The sequence below is a fragment of the Poecilia reticulata genome, chromosome 19 (assembly GCF_904066995.2).
Source record: "Poecilia reticulata chromosome 19, P_reticulata-male-v2, whole genome shotgun sequence".
Classification (NCBI taxonomy): Eukaryota; Metazoa; Chordata; class Actinopteri; order Cyprinodontiformes; family Poeciliidae; genus Poecilia; species Poecilia reticulata.
Window position 1 is genome coordinate 3,587,700 of NC_088848.1, and position 17,293 is coordinate 3,604,992.

At 37.9% G+C, this 17,293-nt stretch overlaps 2 protein-coding genes across 5 annotated transcripts in view; one reads left to right on the plus strand and one right to left on the minus strand.

The window, feature by feature from the left end:
* The first annotated feature begins 409 nt into the window (after positions 1-409).
* Positions 410-6,944, plus strand: LOC103481265 (endoplasmic reticulum protein SC65-like). 2 transcript variants are annotated; one of them, XM_081600569.1, is made up of 8 exons: positions 410-747; positions 973-1,371; positions 2,398-2,547; positions 3,439-3,610; positions 4,528-4,656; positions 4,730-4,875; positions 6,314-6,397; positions 6,486-6,944. In XM_081600569.1, exons 1-8 carry the CDS (start codon positions 667-669, stop codon positions 6,630-6,632), a joined length of 1,308 nt encoding a protein of 435 aa, XP_081456695.1. In that variant the 5' UTR covers positions 410-666; the 3' UTR covers positions 6,633-6,944. The 2 variants fall into 2 exon arrangements, with proteins under 2 accessions (XP_081456695.1, XP_008434872.2); XM_008436650.3 differs by having other exon boundaries at positions 410-1,371.
* A 1,445-nt stretch (positions 6,945-8,389) lies between these two features.
* The window catches only part of adam11 (ADAM metallopeptidase domain 11), a 39,905-nt gene continuing 31,001 nt past the window's right edge, over positions 8,390-17,293 (minus strand). For 2 of the 3 annotated variants that reach the window (XM_008436649.3, XM_081600565.1), the window contains exons 22-26: positions 16,540-16,659; positions 16,299-16,467; positions 15,410-15,524; positions 14,328-14,418; positions 12,034-12,627 (exon numbers count right to left, since the gene is read on the minus strand). In XM_008436649.3, coding sequence (XP_008434871.3) covers positions 12,591-12,627; positions 14,328-14,418; positions 15,410-15,524; positions 16,299-16,467; positions 16,540-16,659 — 532 coding nt within the window. In that variant the 3' untranslated portion in view covers positions 12,034-12,590. Of the gene's footprint in view, positions 11,043-12,033; positions 12,628-14,327; positions 14,419-15,409; positions 15,525-16,298; positions 16,468-16,539; positions 16,660-17,293 lie in introns of those variants that run through there. The other variant, XM_008436646.3, reaches the window with a different exon arrangement.

Here is a 17,293-nt window from a genome sequence, read left to right on the forward strand (position 1 = left end):
CTGTGTTGTCATGTAGAACAATCATGTTATCTTAAAAGAAACCTGGATACGTTCGTATTATTAATTTAGGGCTGTGTGCCACAGCAAATGGTAAAATAACGCAGAAAAACAACTTAAAACCACTTTTTTCCTCCTTGGGCTAAGCTGCAGTCTCGTTGCCATAGCAACTGACAACACCACTTAATGCGTCAGGATTCAACACACACAAAAAAAAAAAACCGCTAAAACATTTCATACACAAAGACCAGCACATTCAGTCCGTTACAGTATCATGTTTTTAGGCTTGATGTTTATTTTTGCGATTATTCAGATAAGCAATCGCTGTGGTAGATTAGCTACCGCTGCTATTAGCTAGGCTAACACTGCGGCGGTTGATTAGCTAAACTTGCTCTACTGATGATCTGTTAGAATTGGTATGTCGATTGCTTTATTTTTAACTGAAACCAAACACACCAAATTCCACATCACGTCTACTTGTTAAGGTTGTCAACTACTTTACTTAAAACGTTTTTCCGATCTTCCCAGCTAGCATCGAATGTTCAGATGACGTTGGCATGAACGTTCGCCGACGTTTACCGGACAATTTAAAACACCATTAAGCGTTATAGATGTAGTATTGGCACAACTAGTGTTGTAGCAAAGCATTATGTTCCTTCAATAAGATAAATGGATTTGAAACAGGCAAGCTCAGAGGCTGTTCTTTTCCAGGCGCTCCAGTCAAAGGAAAATCAAAACGGAAATAAACCGGTGAGTAGGTCTCTCTCTGTTTTAGTGACGCTGAGAAATTCCCAATCCCAGAATTCCCACAAGCCCCTGATCACTTCAGCAGACCACCAAATCACAAACTCTGCAGAAGAAGAAGAGAGGAGGGAAACACGGGGATGTTTTCTTATCATGGTTGGACTGAGCGCAAAAAGAGGCTTGTATTCAATATTTCTAATACTTTTCTGCGTGAACTTTGTGTTTATCAAGACATCCGCACAATATGAGAGCTACAGCTTCAGAAGTTTTCCCAAAGAAGAACTCCTTCCTCTCACCGCAGCCTACGGACTGGCGCTGGACAGCTACGCAGCAGGAAACTGGACCGAATCCATCCAGTACTTGGAGCTGAGTTTGCGTTTGCACCGACTTCTCAGGGAAAGTGTGCGGTTCTGCTCGGTCCAGTGTAGCCGCAGCGGTCATGAGGAGCCGCTTTTCCCCGCTGCAGCCCCGGATCTAAGCGTCTGCTGGCGCGTCGTGCGGACGGCGTCCTGTCAGAAGAAGTGCAGGGCGCATTTCCCGGTCCTGCAGCTGCCGCCTCCCGGCACCGAGATCCTGGAGGAGTTCAGCAAAAGATCCCCGTACAGATATCTGCACTTTGCTCACGCTGAGGTAGGACGCAGAGCGGGGAAGTTTACTTTATACACACAGATTATTTCTTTTTACTACGCTGTACTTTTTATTTGTACTTTAGTAATATTTCTGAATGAAGGACAAACATGTTTTAACTAAAAAATTCACCACACACAGACAGACAGACACATGCAGTTTTTGTTACTTTCGTAAGTTTTATATTGAAATAAATGTTTTTCTTTTGCATCCCCAGAACCAGAACCAGAACCAAACAGGCAGAAGCAGTCTTCAGTTTATATGCGCCACAAATCTGGAACAGATTTCTTGAAAACTGCAAAACAGCCGAAACACCGAGTGCCTTTAAATCCAGACTAAAACCCACCTGTTTAGAGTTGCTTTGGAAACATGAGAAATAAAACATTAATCAAGAATCTGATGTGAAATGACAGCAAAATATAATGTTTCAGTTGTTTTATGACTTTGTATTTTTGTGTTATTATATAAAGCATTTTGAAATGCCTTGTTGCTGAAATGTGCTGTACAGATAACCCATCCATCCATCCATCCATCCATTTTCTTCCGCTTATCCGGGGTCGGGTCGCGGGGGCAGCAGCTTCAGAAGGGAGGCCCAGACTTCCCTCTCCCCAGCCACTTCTTCCATTTTATTTATTTTTGTTAATTTTAGTTACTTATATAAATTAGTCATTTTCGTCCTTAAAACACCAAATTTTCCACTTAACTTTATATTTTGTCCGTCTGATGATGTCATTTTAAATATGAAATGATTGATAATTTGATCAGTTACTCAGTACTTGAGTAAACTTTTTACCAAATACTTTTTTACTCCTACTTTGGTCATTTATTGGAAGGTCACTTTTTACTTTTACTTAAATAAAAATCTGTTGAAGTCGTGTTTCTCTTACCCGACTATTTTCTTGGACATTTTCTTCTGGATCTTTTTGCATCCTGTTAAGGTCCTGCTCTGACTTCTGTTTTCATTTTTCAGCTGATTATAATTTTTTTCCAAGGTTTTTCTGCCTTAATTCCGTTCCCTTCTGCGTCCAGCTGGACGACCTGCAGCGGGCCGTCCCGTGTGCCTACACCTTCCTGCAGAGGAACCCTGAGGACCAGGAGATGCTGCAGCTGATGGAGGAGTACAAGAATGAGTACGACCTTGTCGGCTTCCTCATCGACCACGAACAACGACTTTATGAGGTGGGGCAAAAAGGCCAGACGCAAAATGATGCAAATGTTCTGAGGGGGAAAAAGATCGGTTTACTTAACCCCATCTGAATTAAAAACACAACTGGTGTCTTGAAGGTTTCTCAACTTTGACCCCTCTGTCCTAGTGTGACTTAGAGTACCCAAAGATTGTACCGTACTGGATTATAAGGCGCACCTTCAATGAATGGCCTATTTTAAAACTTTTTTCATATATAAGGCGCATAGAATAGACGCAACAGTAGAGGCTGGAGTTACGTTATGCTTCCACTAGATGGAGCTGCACTAAAGGGAATGTCAACAAAACAGTCCCGACTCGGGTTGGCGAGGAGAGCTTTCAGCGACTGGGCCGGGGCGTGGCCGGATGATGGTCACCCTTCTCCGTTCGCGCACAGAATGTTGGTGGACAACGTGGTGCTAAATGACCTGCAGACAACCTGATTCTAGACCAGGGGTTGGCAACTCCAGGCCTCGAGGGCCGAACTCCTGCAACTTTTAGATGCGTCTCAACTTCTACACACCTGAGTCAAATAATGAGGTCGTTAGCAGGACTCTGGAGAACCTGCGTGCACTTAGGAGGTGATTCAGCTGTTGGATTCAAGTGTGTTGGACCAGGGAGACATCTAAGAGTTGCAGGACACCGGCCCTCCTGGACCGGGATTGCCCACCCCTGTTCTAGACGGTCGGTAGGTAGATAGGTCAGTCAAACTTCATTAACAAACCAGCGTTCTTCATAATAAATTTAATTCAAGTAAAAAGGTAAACGTAAAAAGAACAACTTAGTAAAAAAATATGCCTAAAAGTAATTTTTTCAAAAAAGTTACTGAAGTAAATGTAACTGTGTAAATGTAACTAGTTACTTCCCACTTTTTAAAAACTTTACAGCCATCTTTTGTTAGCGGCGTGAAGCTTGTCGACTTGGGAAAGTACAGCAGCGGCTCTGAGCGCCTGGAGGAAGCGCTGAGGCTCTACCTGCAGGAGTACGACCTCTGCCAGGCCGAATGTGACGGGGTCGGCCATTTTTCTTCACACACAGACTTCTACGCTCTGTTAGCTGGTAAATATGAAGTAATTAATTCACTACGAACCCAAGACTCAGGCTTTGATTCTGTTAATCCTAAAAGTTAAAATTCTCATTAGTTTAATTGAGAATTTGTTGAAGATGACAACAGAAGACCAACGTTTCAAAACTGGGTGTACCACAAGGTTCTGCTTTCGGCCCACGGCCTTTCTGCTTATATAGTAGTAAATCATCAGAAAGTTGCCAAAGTGACAAAAATGGCAACAGCGACAATAAGCATGATTGTAAAGATTTGATTGGAAGAAAAACTATTGATTTAATTGTTATTTAATTCCTGGAAGAAACATTTTATGGCCTTTCTGATAAAATATAATTAAATCCTACCGAGTAATTTTGAGCTTATAGTATTTTTTTACAAAAATAAATAAATTGCAATTGAAAAATAATTACAACCTATAAATCAACAAAATGTACCAAACTACACACAGTTATCTTTTAATGAATACACTGGAAAAAAAGAGAACGGAGCTCAAACCTAAAAAATAAGCTTATTTATAACTTGTAATCAAATTAAGTTTGTTGAACTTACTTTATTTAAGTGAACTAAGTTTAATAAGCTTAACATATTTACTTGGATAACCTTAATTTGATGACTTGTAACAAATTAAATAATTCTTTAAAATTGGATCACCTGTTTCATTTTTTCAGTGTAAGATACTAGTATTTATTTTGTAAATGTACATTTAGTGTTACCACTTTTCTGACTGCATGCCAGAGACACCAAACAGGTAAATGGTGAGAAACTCAGAAACATTTTCTGTATTTTATTGCTGGTGAATTCTTACCAGTATTTTATGGTTATACTACAAAGTAAAATGAAAATCACATCAGGAAAACGTCTGAAACATCTCAGCTGCTTTTCATTGAAGTAAGGGTTTTATTTTTCTCCACAGAAGTCTACTTTGACACGTTAAAATGCAAGATAAAGTGTGAGGAAAACCTAAAGCCCAACGTTGGCGGCTACTTCGTGGAGAACTTCGTTCCCACCATTTACCACTACCTCCAGTACGCCTATTACAAACGTAAGTTCAGCTCCAGTCCAGCTTTCCAGTACCTCATATTCTTGTTTCTGTAATTGTGTAATTGTCTGGGCAGTGAACGACGGGCGCAGAGCCGTGCCCTGTGCGTACAGCTACTTCCTGTTCCAGCCTGAAGACCCGGTGATGAAGGACAACCTGCTGTACTACGAGGCCTACAGCCCACAGTGGGGCCTGCAGGCCCACCACTTCACACCCAGAACAGTAAGAGGACGTTTATCTGAAGAAAACCAACAAGAAAATGAGACGAAGACTGAGAAAACCTTCAGCTCTGAGTGAAACAGTCCTAGTTTCTCCTGTTTGCTTGTTTGGACTAGCCATAGACGTAACAATGGCTCCACTTCTGGACGCCCACATCATAAAAAAGCATTTAATACAAAAACAGTTGCACACACTTAATATAATATGAAACGCTTAATAAAATATGAAAAACATAACACATTAATACTTGAATGTACAATTATAACACTATGTTATAAAAATAATTAGCAGGACTCTTAAAAGTTACATTTAAAACAAATGATGGAAGTGAGTTCCCTCAAAAATGGCCTTTCTGATAAAATATAATTAAATCCTACTGAGTAATTTTGAGCTCATAGTATTTTTACAAAAATAAAAATAATTACAACCTATAAATCCACAAAATGTACCAAACTACACACAGTAATGTTTTAATGAATACACTGGAAAAAAAGAACGGAGCTCAAACCTAAAAAATAAGCTAATTTATGAAAAACATAACACATTAATACTTGAATGTACAATTACAACACTATGTTATAAAAATAATTAGCAGGACTCTTTTAAAAGTTACATTTAAAACAAATGATGGAAGTGAGTTCCCTCAAAAAATAACAGCTTTTGTCCAGCATTCCTGTTGCATGGTGGAAGAGTAAAACAATCTTTTAAAGCAATTAAAACTGTTAAGTTTGGCTAAATAAAAGTTGATTTTATAAAACAGTATCTTAGAAACTACAATATTTCTGAAAAAATAGCATAAAAGGGCCATTTCTACCTTATTTTTAACCAAAGATCAACCTTATATTTTGGAACAATACCATGCAAGACGAGCTGCCTTTTTTTTCTGATTGTAGTTTTGTTAAATGTTTTTCTGAAGTATTAAACCACATCATGGAGCAATATCAACATCAATATTCAGTCAAATCAAAGCAGTTTTTATCTGCATGCTTCCAAATTACATCAATCAGCTCCTGTAGTTTTTTTCATGGAAATTTACGCAAAATCAACAGATACCCGCACTTTTTTATGCTAATGCATAACTGAGTTTATTGTGAGTTTCCCACAGAAATGGTCAAAACATTGTGTTAAAGTAATGCTGGCTCCCACCTGTAGGTGGCAGTATTTCTTACTTGTACTAAACTGCTGCATCAGCATCACTTAAGGTCAAGATGTTGTCCGTGATCGATGTGGAGGATTGCAAAAAGTCACATTTACAGTCACAGAAAAGGGCAAAGATAACATTTCTTGCATGTATTTCTAAATTAGCTCCCGAAATTTTTTTTTTTTTAAATTAGAGCAACTTAACAGTGCAGCCTGACTAAATATTTTATTTTAAAGTATATATTAAAGCCAGGTATAATGACAGCATATCGTCTCCATCTGTTATAATTTGTTTTAACAGGAAGCTCTTCGATTCTACAACCAGACCGTCACTCAAAAACAGATGGTGACGTTTCTAATAAAGTACTTGGAGACAAATGATGAGGTAAGATTGACAAAATGAAATCCTTCAACTCTTTCATATCATCAGTGATTCAGTCAGTAAAGACTGGCTTTGTAATATTTCTGTTCAGGGTTTTAGTGGACCAGAAAAAGATCCACTGTTGTCCTCTGAGTCTCCTGACGCCGAGTTTGATGGTGTGGGAGATTATGAAGAGTCCATGTTTGCAAAATGGAGGCAGAAGAAAGGAAAAGGAGACGCAGGAGAGGCCGACATCTGAGCTCAACCATTTACATCTTCAACCTTTAGGAATGTTAGATACTTACATTTATTTAAAATGGTACCATAATAATAATTTTAAGCAGTACATAGTTGTCATTAAGTTTTTTTGTCACATTAAATATCCAAAAAGAGTTTGAAATGATTCACCAGACTTTTCCTTTACATCACAAAAAACAAATTATTTAGCTTTTTGTTTTTATTCTTTATTGTAACTTTTAGTTTTGCTCCATTCAGCTTAATTATAAAGCACCTTTTCCAGTTGTATTTGTTTTAAAATATTTTATATAAATAAATGACATTTAAGTTTCTACTTTTTTTTCTGAGAAAATTGGTAAAATTATTCTTATCTGGTTTTAGTAAAGGTATTAAGCTCTTTTATTTTCTAAAATAAAATATTTTGTGCAACAGATTCACAAAAACATTTGTAAGGGTAATTTCTGTGTTGCCTCCTTGGCCTTTATGAGCGCCATAAAACGACAGAAAGCTTTAAGGCAGTGGTGTTCAAACTTTTTGTAAAGGAGATGAAAACTGTCACTGGGTAATTTTTTTGGCACATTTTTTAATGGAAGTAGGAAGATGGGATTTTACCGCCTCAATAAACTAAAAACGCAAAATTTCAAAGAAGTAAGCAAAGTACGCATGTTTCTGTCAAAGGCAATCTGCAAACCACTGAAGATCTAAAATATAAATTAGGAAAACAAACAAAAAAAAATAGTGTCCAGAATTTTCAGGATGATAGCCTCCCCCAAAAAATATTTATCGTATTTTCCGCACTATAAGGCGCACCGGATTATAAGGAGCACTTTCAATGAATGGCCCATTTTAAAACTTTTTTCATATATAAGGCGCATAGAATAGACGCTACAGTAGAGGCTGCAGTTACGTTATGCATCCACTAGATGGAGCTGCACTAAAAGGAACGTCAACAAAACACTCGGGTCGGCGAGGAGAGCCTTTCGTGACTGGCGTGGCCGCACGATGGTCACCCTTCTCCGTTCGCGCACAGCATGTTGGTGGAGAACGTGGTGCTAAATGACCTGCAGACGACCTGATTGTAGACTGTTGGTAGGTAGATAGGTCAGTCAAACTTTATTAATAGATTACAAACCAGCGTTCTGACAACTATCCCAGCATGCACCGCACGCTTCTTCTATGGGCGAAAATAAAGTCGGCGGCTGCTGTTGTGGCTCAATATTGGTCCATATATAAGGCGCACCGGGTCATAAGGCACACTGTCGGCTTTTGAGGAAATTGAAGGTTTTTAGGTGCCGTATAGTGCGGAAAATACGGTACTTTATTTTGCCCAGTTGGAATTAGAGTTGGAAGGAGATTTGGAATTAACCATAACCCTCCCTCAACCCTAATCAGAACCATCCTTCCAACTCTAGTTCCAACCCTGCGACTGTAGGTCAAGATGTTAGTCCTAACCTTGTGGCGATTCCTCTATTTATCTCACAATCTGTTTTGACCTTAAAGTTTAGCTATGTAAGCTGTTCTACATACATTTCTAATACTCTTTGGTTGGGATTTTGGCATTGATTGAATATTTTCACTCCTCATTTGCAGGCTTTTGCTTTATTCTCTCTTCTGCATTTGACTTCAAATACAATTTTCCCTAAAAATACTCAACTTACAGGATTCACATTGCATTTTCGCAGCAAATGCAATTTTTTTCTAGTTCCTTCCCATTTTTACAGTAGAGAAGTGAGACGTACCATTTCCTCTGCATTTTGCAAACAAACACCAAAAACAACACACATTTCCAGATATTTTTAATATACTGTTATAAGAGTTTGCATTGGAAGTCAGGAGTAAATGGTGCTAAAATCTGCATCCAACTACAACATGTGATCAGAAACAGGACAAACAGTCACGGTCCGAGTTTTTTTGCCAAATCCGATCTTGAGTAGCAACAGTTTCAGTTTAATCACATCCTGCCAAGCATTCCAGTTCTGATTAAAAAGGTTTTAAAATCAAAGATGCTGAGATATTTCTTTCATGTCGATGTACTGGCAGCGCAATTTGGATTATTTTTTACTGACATTAATGCCGATGCCCTGTTGAACGATGTTAGAAGGTGACATCAGATGTTTACCCTGTATTAACAGTCCAGATGCTCTGCTTTAAACATGGTTATTGCTAATGTGAACCCTTTGCATCTTGGATTTCTTAGATTGTTTTCATGCTTTCCTCAGTTTGACATCACAACTGCATGAACTTACTTTGTCTACAAGCTAAAAATCAATGTATTTTATTGGGATTTCATGTCACAGATTAACACAAAGTGGTGGATTTTTTTTGAAGTGGGAGGAAAAAATCCACTTTCTGAAGGAGCCAAGTGGCAAAAATGTTAGTTTTTAATGGGAAAAGATGGTAAAGATATAACCTAGAAAGCCTGCTGCTTATCAATCACATAAAATCCCAAGTTTACGCATTTAAAGGTAGTAAAGTTACAGTATCAATATTTTTGCAAAGCACAACAGGAAGTTTCCAGTCTGATTTGGTTGTTTTATGGCCAAATCTCTCCCAGAACAGATTTTGGACCCTTTCTGGCTAATTGTTCAGCTGTAGGCAGGAAGAAAACCCTCTCTAATAAAAGACTTGTGCTTCCATTCAGTGGCAGTGAATCACCGCTGTCACTTGAGTCCCAAAGCTTTTACAACAGCACCATATCTGTATGCATAAGTACAGTCACATGAAAACGTTGGGGAATCCGACAGCCTCCATAATGATACACGCTAAATTTATAAGTAGCGTCTTCAAACTGGGGTGATCTCTAAGGAAAAAAAATGGTGATTTAGTTGTACAAAAGGCATTAAAATACCTTTAAATTCATGTAACAGCTTGATACCAGTTACTTCACTACAAAAAACCAATGTCTTAACTGTTTTTTGTCTATTTTATAGCGCAAATATCTCAGTACACTTGAAATAAGTCAAAACTAACTTACAAGTAAATTCTCAGCAACATGTGGTTTTAAGTACATAATTCCTGAATGTTGATGGAAAAGTACGAGTTCCACTTGTAGATTATTCCACAATCAACGGGCAATGCGCCGTTACCTAGCAACCCCAGCCAGGCCCAGCCAGTTACCTAGCAACCCAGTTCTAGTTCCACTGGCAGATTATTTCACTAATAAGACATAATGCCATGTTGTACAGGCCAAAAAACGTCTGAGTTTTAAAAATCAAGTTTTAAAACTCATTTTCAAACTTTTCCAAAAACATTTCCAAGCTTTTTTTTTCTAGAATATTTGTGATTAATTTCACAATTTCAGAATTTTTTTCAGCAAATGTTTGACTTTTGAAACTCAGAAATTTCTGTTTTTCCCAAGGAAATTTCTGAAATTAAGCTCAAACATTTTTTTTCTCATAAATATTCTACTTTTGAAACTCTGAAATTTCCACGTTTTTTTTTTTTTTTCTAGAAAACTTCTGACATTAATCTAAACTTTTTTTTTTTTTTTTTTAGCTTTTTGATAAAACTTAAATCCTTTTTGTTTCCTATTGGCCCTAATCGTACTTTAGGGATGCGATAAAAGCTTCGGTCTTTAACTTTCCCTCAGTGGTTTGTGAATCACAATACGAGTCCATCATTGTTGCAAAACTGGAAAACTGCAGAGTAGTCAGCTACTTTGTGTACAGTCTGTGTAGCTCTTCCTACCAATATGGCGGCTGGCGGTTGCGTGATGCCATCTTATGAAGCATAATATCTGAAACTCCAATAAACACCATTCAAATACTAGCTTTTATAAGTAAGTTGCAACTTTGAAAGCCAAAATGAGGAGGCGTTCCCAAACTTCTTCATATGCCTGCACACACATAGATATATTTATATATAGAAGTGTTATTTGTTTTACAGCAGGGAGAATACATCCAGCATTCTCCAACTGTCCCTCTGGGTGTCAACGTGTCCCTCAGATTTCTTGTCAAGGCAGCATAAAAAGGAGAAATTATGGCTCTTATTGTGGAATGTACCGTTCTAATCTAAAAAGCCGACGTTCAGTAACAGTTTGTGGTTTTTACACTGCAGAGAGGAGATGGTTGTGCTCTCCAGGAACTGAGCAGTTCATTAAAATACTTAAAGGGGTAATGCGCAATAACAGTTACGTTAGACAGGAGGACGAAACAGGAAGTGATGCAAGACTGTAAGGTAGAAATCGGTTCCCAGAAACTCGTGGCGACCAGCTGAAGGAGCGCCGTTGTTCTCAGATTTATTCCTCCAAGCAGACTAAACTCAGCCGGCGTGAAGAGCAACAAAGTCAGAGCAGGAAATGGAAAAACGAACAAAATCAGAGCAGGAAATGGAAAAACGAAAAGCCCAACGGTTCACCAAGTGGAAGACGTCTCTGTTCTGTGTCCTCAGAGTGGACAGGAATAAGAGAGGTGCAACTTAAACTCCTGAAGATCTGGAAACGAGAAGGAAGACAGAAGAGAAAAGAAGAGCATTAAGAGGGGAAAACAGAAAAAGAGCTTATTATTATAGCTAAAGACAAAGATTTTAGATTGGGAATATCAGAAAATGGACCCAAAGAAATGAGATTTGCCATTCTCCCCTACAGTAATAAAATTAAAACAGCTCTAATGAGCGAGAGAAGAAAATGCATACATATTTAAGCAATTGTAACTATAATTAAATGCTTCTATAGTTTGTTTGACACTGTTAAATGTGGAAACCATGAAATTTAAATTTAAATTCTTTATGGCAAAAAGCCCACATAACTATTTTAGTTTTTAAGCATTTTCAGGGTTTCCCTCAGTGTATTATCAGCCTGGCGGGCCACCAGGCTTCACTTGTGCCCCCACCAGGCTTAGCATTGTTAATTTATCTTTTTTATTATTATTATTGCCTTTTTTAAGACTTTATAGTTGGTGTTAGGTATTGATCTTCCAGTCTTCCAAGAATGCATAACTATCAAGTAATATTTTCAATTTCCTGTCAACTTTAAACATTTTTTAAGTCAAAAACATGGCGGCCGCTGGACGAATGACTGCTGGCGCTCCAAGCATCGAGGTTAAAACGTTTTCGGGAGGAAACCCTGATTTTATTTTCTTATGTCGCAGCAGATTGAGAAACTATTTTCTAAATTTAGCCAATTGAAACAAGGCGATTGGTCAGCAGACATTAAATTATTTCATAATGAAATGAAATAATACAGGAAATATGAAACAATAAAAACCAAACTGAAACAATTACAAATAATTTTAACGCAATTGTTTTAGCTAATTTACACTTTTACAGTATATATTTTGAATTTACACAAATATTGCTACATTTTTACAGCTGAAATTTATTTAAACCTATTGTTTCCCTTAAAAACCACAAAAAATGATATTTTAAAGAAGAAATGTGGAAACAATTCAAATTTTTTTCATTTTTAATGAATGCTATCAGATAATATAACAATAATTCATGACCTTTCTGAAATTTACCATCTTAATTGTAGGTTTTAATAACAAATCTAAGAATGAATGAAAGTGCATTAATTCTGGTCATTTTTTTATTTTTTTGTGCAAAGATTTTAAAGTTGATTAATTTTTCCATTCCATGCAGGAAAATTGGCAGATTTATAGTACATGACAAAATAACTTCTGCTTGTGGAAACAACAATAAAAATTTGAATGGATTTCAACACAAAAAAAGAGAGAAAAAAAAGGAAAATGACCAACAAAATACACAAATTGTATAAACACAGCAACGGTGAATAAATAATAATAAAAAAAACAAGAAATGAGAAAATCTAATATGTTTTGTTTTTTAAACTGCATTAACTGTTTATTTTGATGTAAATATAATGAATTAACGTCTACAAAACACAACGTTTCAGGACTGGTGCAAACAAACATAAAACCACACGGATATCTGTGAATATGTGGATATTTTAAAAATGCTTTAAATTAAAAGTGTGTATAAAACTGAAACTAAGGCCAGCGATGTTCCAGGACTGGGATTAGGATTAAAATCTTGAGTCGTACCGTCCTTTCCGGATATTCCTGGATCGGCAGCAGCGACGGGATGAAACAAAAAAAGCTCCAGTCAGATCATCAACCATCACTTATGCATGAAGCACAAAGGGAAAAACATGCAGCAGGACTAAAAGCTTCAACAGCAAAGCCGTAAACAGGAATCAGAAGAGCTTTCTGTCATTTCGCATCCGTAGACTAAACTCTGCCACCGCGGATTTCTGAGATGATGACAGAAGACAGTAAACGAGTTTGTTCCTTCGGGCGGTGCAGGCATGCCACGGCAAAGCTGGAGCCATGATATTATTAGCAGAGTGAAACAAACAGAGGAAAGAAAAAACATTTCTAGATACAACTGCAGATTTCCGTCTCTCACACTTATCTCGCAAAATATTGTCAAAACTTTTGGTCAAACTAAGATCTGAGGATCAAAGATATTTTTCTGCCCAACACATTTTTCTAAATAAAGTCGATGCTTTCATAAAATACCACAATAATTTATAATTATATTCCAAAACATTCCCTTTAAAAAATGTGTCGGCTCCACACACCATTTTGAGCGGCGTCATATTTTCCCAATATCTGATCCTGGAGCTGCATTTTCCAAGATAAACCGCATAATTACATGAATCATGAAACCATCATCTCATCCTACAAATAGATTTAGGGAAAAAAAAAACTGAAATGACTCGTGGACTCATGTCAAAACACCTCTGCAGGTTCTACATGACAGGATTTTAAATTGTCCAGCTTGTTACCAAATTAGCAAAGATTTACCATTTTATCGCATATAGATTACAGAAGGTAGCACCCTAACCAGCTCAAAAGTAAGACTTTTTAAGACCATTTTGAATGAAATTTAAGACCTATATCATGTCAAAAATGTACAAAAGAATCAGTCTAAAGGCCTGAAAAACCCAAGCTTTTTTGCACAGAATGAATGTAGCATCATACAGGTTCGCAACAGAAATGATCCAATGGCGAAGACAAACGATGTCCAGCCAGCTGGTGATAAATTTGCACCATGATAGCTAACTAGCTAGATCACCATTTTTTGCTAGCTTGCTTTAAAAAAAAAAGTGAGCTACCTAACTAGTTTTTTCTCCTACCTTCATTTCCACTGCATCTATAACTGCTAATACACTTTGCTAGCTAGCAAGGGCATATTAGCTGCTTGCTGCTAGTAGCCTTAATCGCTTCAAATCACAGAACGCAGTGAAGAAGCAGCTCTAAGGTTTGCCTGACTGAAAAGTCAGAAGAGATACAAAGACTACATAGGATATCATGATCAACATATGTAAGGCCAGCTTACCGTTTAAAATAGATTTAAGACATTTTAATGCCTTAACTTTAGATTAATACATTTAAGACTTTTAAGGATGTGCAGACTAGGTGGTAAAATAAATTACCAAAAGTCTGAAAGTATCCAGTCATTTCTTGCTATAAAGCATAAAAGTCACTTTTACTACGCATGAATAATCTCACAAAGAAAAATATAGAATAGTGATTTCATGTTAGGAAATTAAATATTCTCTGCGCTCACTTAGCTGCAGTTCCTTCTTAAACAAGACATTTGTGCTTTAAATATGAATTAAATATCAAAACACGTAGATTGACAACCATGTTCTGCACATGCAGCAGCGTAAACAAACCAAGCAGCAGCTGCAGACGTGTTTGGAGAAGCACAGCACACAGAGACACGCAGACATGCATGCAGCCAGGACTCTTACTTAAATCCCCAGCCTGTTCCCCCCAGGATTATTGCAGCGAGCAGAATCGCACCAGCCACCGAACCGATTATGATATTGGTGCCACTGGGACCTGTGGGAGCGAAGTCGGCCAGAATGAGAGCAGAGCGAGAAAGCAGAGGAGGAAGTATGAGTTTCCTTGGTTTGTGCTGTAATGGAAACCTGGAGGATTTCAGATCAAACTGAGGTCTGAAGGAAAAAAACGTGGCGCTGCTAGAGGCAAATCCAAAGATAATGTTTATAAAAGATTAAACAGAAACTTGCCTCTGGGTAGAAACTGGAAGTATGCAGTAGAGATGTGCCGATCAGGTTTTTTCCTGCCGATTCCGATCACCCATGAGGGCCAATCACCGATACCGATCACATAATTATTTATTTTTTTAATCATAAGCACTACCGGTTACATTATGTGGAAAAAGGAACCATGAATTTACCTTAATTTAGACAAAAACTTGTTTTAATAACTTTTTCCAAGAAGAAAACTAAACCAAACAGGCATTGTGCAAATTGTACTGCTATCAATAATACTTTCTTTAACAGACTGATAACATATGAAGGCTCTGAAGAGGCTAAATAATGCAAAGAGCCAAAATAAAACCTCTCAACCATTGCCAAAAGATTCAAGTATAAAACTTAACATTCAAAGGCAAAAACATGTTCCATTACAATAAACAATCCAGAGTTACTGGATTGTTTATCCAGTAACTCTGGATAAACAATCCAGAGTTTATCTACATTACTATCCTTTAAAATCCTTTAAATTCCTTTATAATAAAAATCTAAAATAAAAATATTTTATCCCTCAGAATAAAAATAAACTTTTTAAAACATTTTTATCCTTCATAAAATAACAAATATTTTCATACTTCAGAACAAAAACTTTTTTCTTTTTTTTTTTTTTAGAAATCCTTTAAAATAAAACATTTTTAATGCAAATCGAAAATAATAACACTTTTAAAACTTAAAAGTATACAGATATTAAACTGACATTGATGCTAATGGTAATATTTTTCCAGGGGATTCAGTTTTTGGCAGGTAAATGAACTAAAACGCCTCCGTGTTACCTTTGTTCTTCTCTGGTCCCTCCAGTGGGGTCGGCGTCGGGATTGGGTCGAACACGCTGCAGTCCTTCCCGGTGTAATCGGGATCACAGATGCACTTCACCTCGTTACTGCAGGTCTGAGAGGAAACCGGAGTTAATTTTAGGATGAATTCACGTTTGGGGAGAAATTAATACCAAAGAAGTTAAGTTTGGTTCGGCTGAAACACAGATTTCGGTTCGGTTGAGGTCAACTCTGGTTTGGTTTGAATGCATACATGTATCACGTCAGACAGGAGACCGCTCTTTAAGCAGGAAGCGAACTTCAGCGCGGGGCATTCTGGGTAAATACAACCAAAACAAACTCTTCTGTCTTGGTGAACAAAAGATAAATCCTACAACCACTAAAATGTGACGCTAATCCATTTTTGTTTGCATTTTGTGAATAAGAAAGATGCGCTCATGTCGTCTTCAGAGGTTTTTGTGTCGTTCCCTTCAGTGGTTCTTGCTGCAGCGCCCCCACAGGTGAGGAGGGGAACAGGTTTTTCAAAACTGCAGCGTGAAAACTAACCGCAGCAGCGGAAAATGCAACAAATGTTGCAATTTTGGTCCCCAGTCAAACCGAGTCAGTTTCTTATTTTTTTCATACTGTTTGTTTACTTACACAAAGACAATGTCCAACCTTTTATTAACCTTTTAAAAGGAGAGACGTATGGTACCAAGTTATAGAGGAAAAAAAAAGCTAATTTCCACCTGAAGCCCTTGGACAGGCTGACTGAAGTGAAAAGCCATATTAGTTATTAGTTACTTGTTAGTTATTAGTAAGTATGCGGACCATCAGGTGTGAAAACACCCTGTAAGCGCGTGGCGTGCCCAGGCGGGGAGGTTTCTGGGGTCAAAGGGCGTGGGCTCACCCCATGGTGGGAGCAGATGCGTGAGGTTGAGGAGCCGGGGCAGGAGCTGAGGTTAAAGGTCGGCACGGGGAGGCAACGGCGCTCCAGACACATCATGTTTGGCCCACATGGCGTCCCGTCATCCACGTAGCCCAGATCCAGACCGTCGTCCAGCACCGCATGACCCCCTCTGGAACTCAGACAGTCACAATCAAGCATCCTGGTTCTTAACCTCAACTCTTAATTGCTTTCCCTGCTTCACCTGCAGTCCATGTATCGGTTCTGGTGATGGATCGTCAAACTGGTGAGTCTTCCCTGCAGTTCCCCAAATCTGGGCCTTTCTGTCAGGTTGGTGCAAAGCAGCAGCCCACACAGAACGTCTCTGCATGACGAGAGCAAACACACCGAGACGCTAAAGTCCACAGGAAACACGGGAGCTTCCACACTGAAGGGAGAGCTGGGCGACATGGCTAAAAAATACAACCTGGCTTTCTTTTCTTTTCTAAAAATAATAATAATAATAATCAATCAATGAAATTTTACTTGTATAGCACATTTCAGCAGCAAGGCATTTCAAAGTGCTTCACATAATTAAAATAAAAATAGCATGTGACATTAAATAAACAGTGAGAAAGAGAGAGAGTTTTAAAAAAACAACAAAGCATTAAAACGTAGAAAAGAAATAAAAAGAAATTAAAAACATTAAAGACATAAAAACATGGAAGACATCAAAACCGGCACTCTACCCCTAATTTAGCCATAAGCAACTCTGAACAGGTGGGTTTTAAGTTGATTTTTAAAGGCACCCAGTGTTTCAGCTGTTTTACAGTTTTCTGGAAGTTTGCTCCAAATCTGTGGTGCATAGAAACTGAATGCTGCTTCTCCTAGTTTGGTTCTGGTTCTGGGGATGCAGAGCAGACCAGAACCAGAAGATCTGAGGGGTCTAGACGGTTGGTACAGCAATAACAGATCTTTAATGTATTGTGGTGCTAAACCGTTCAGTGATTTATAAACTA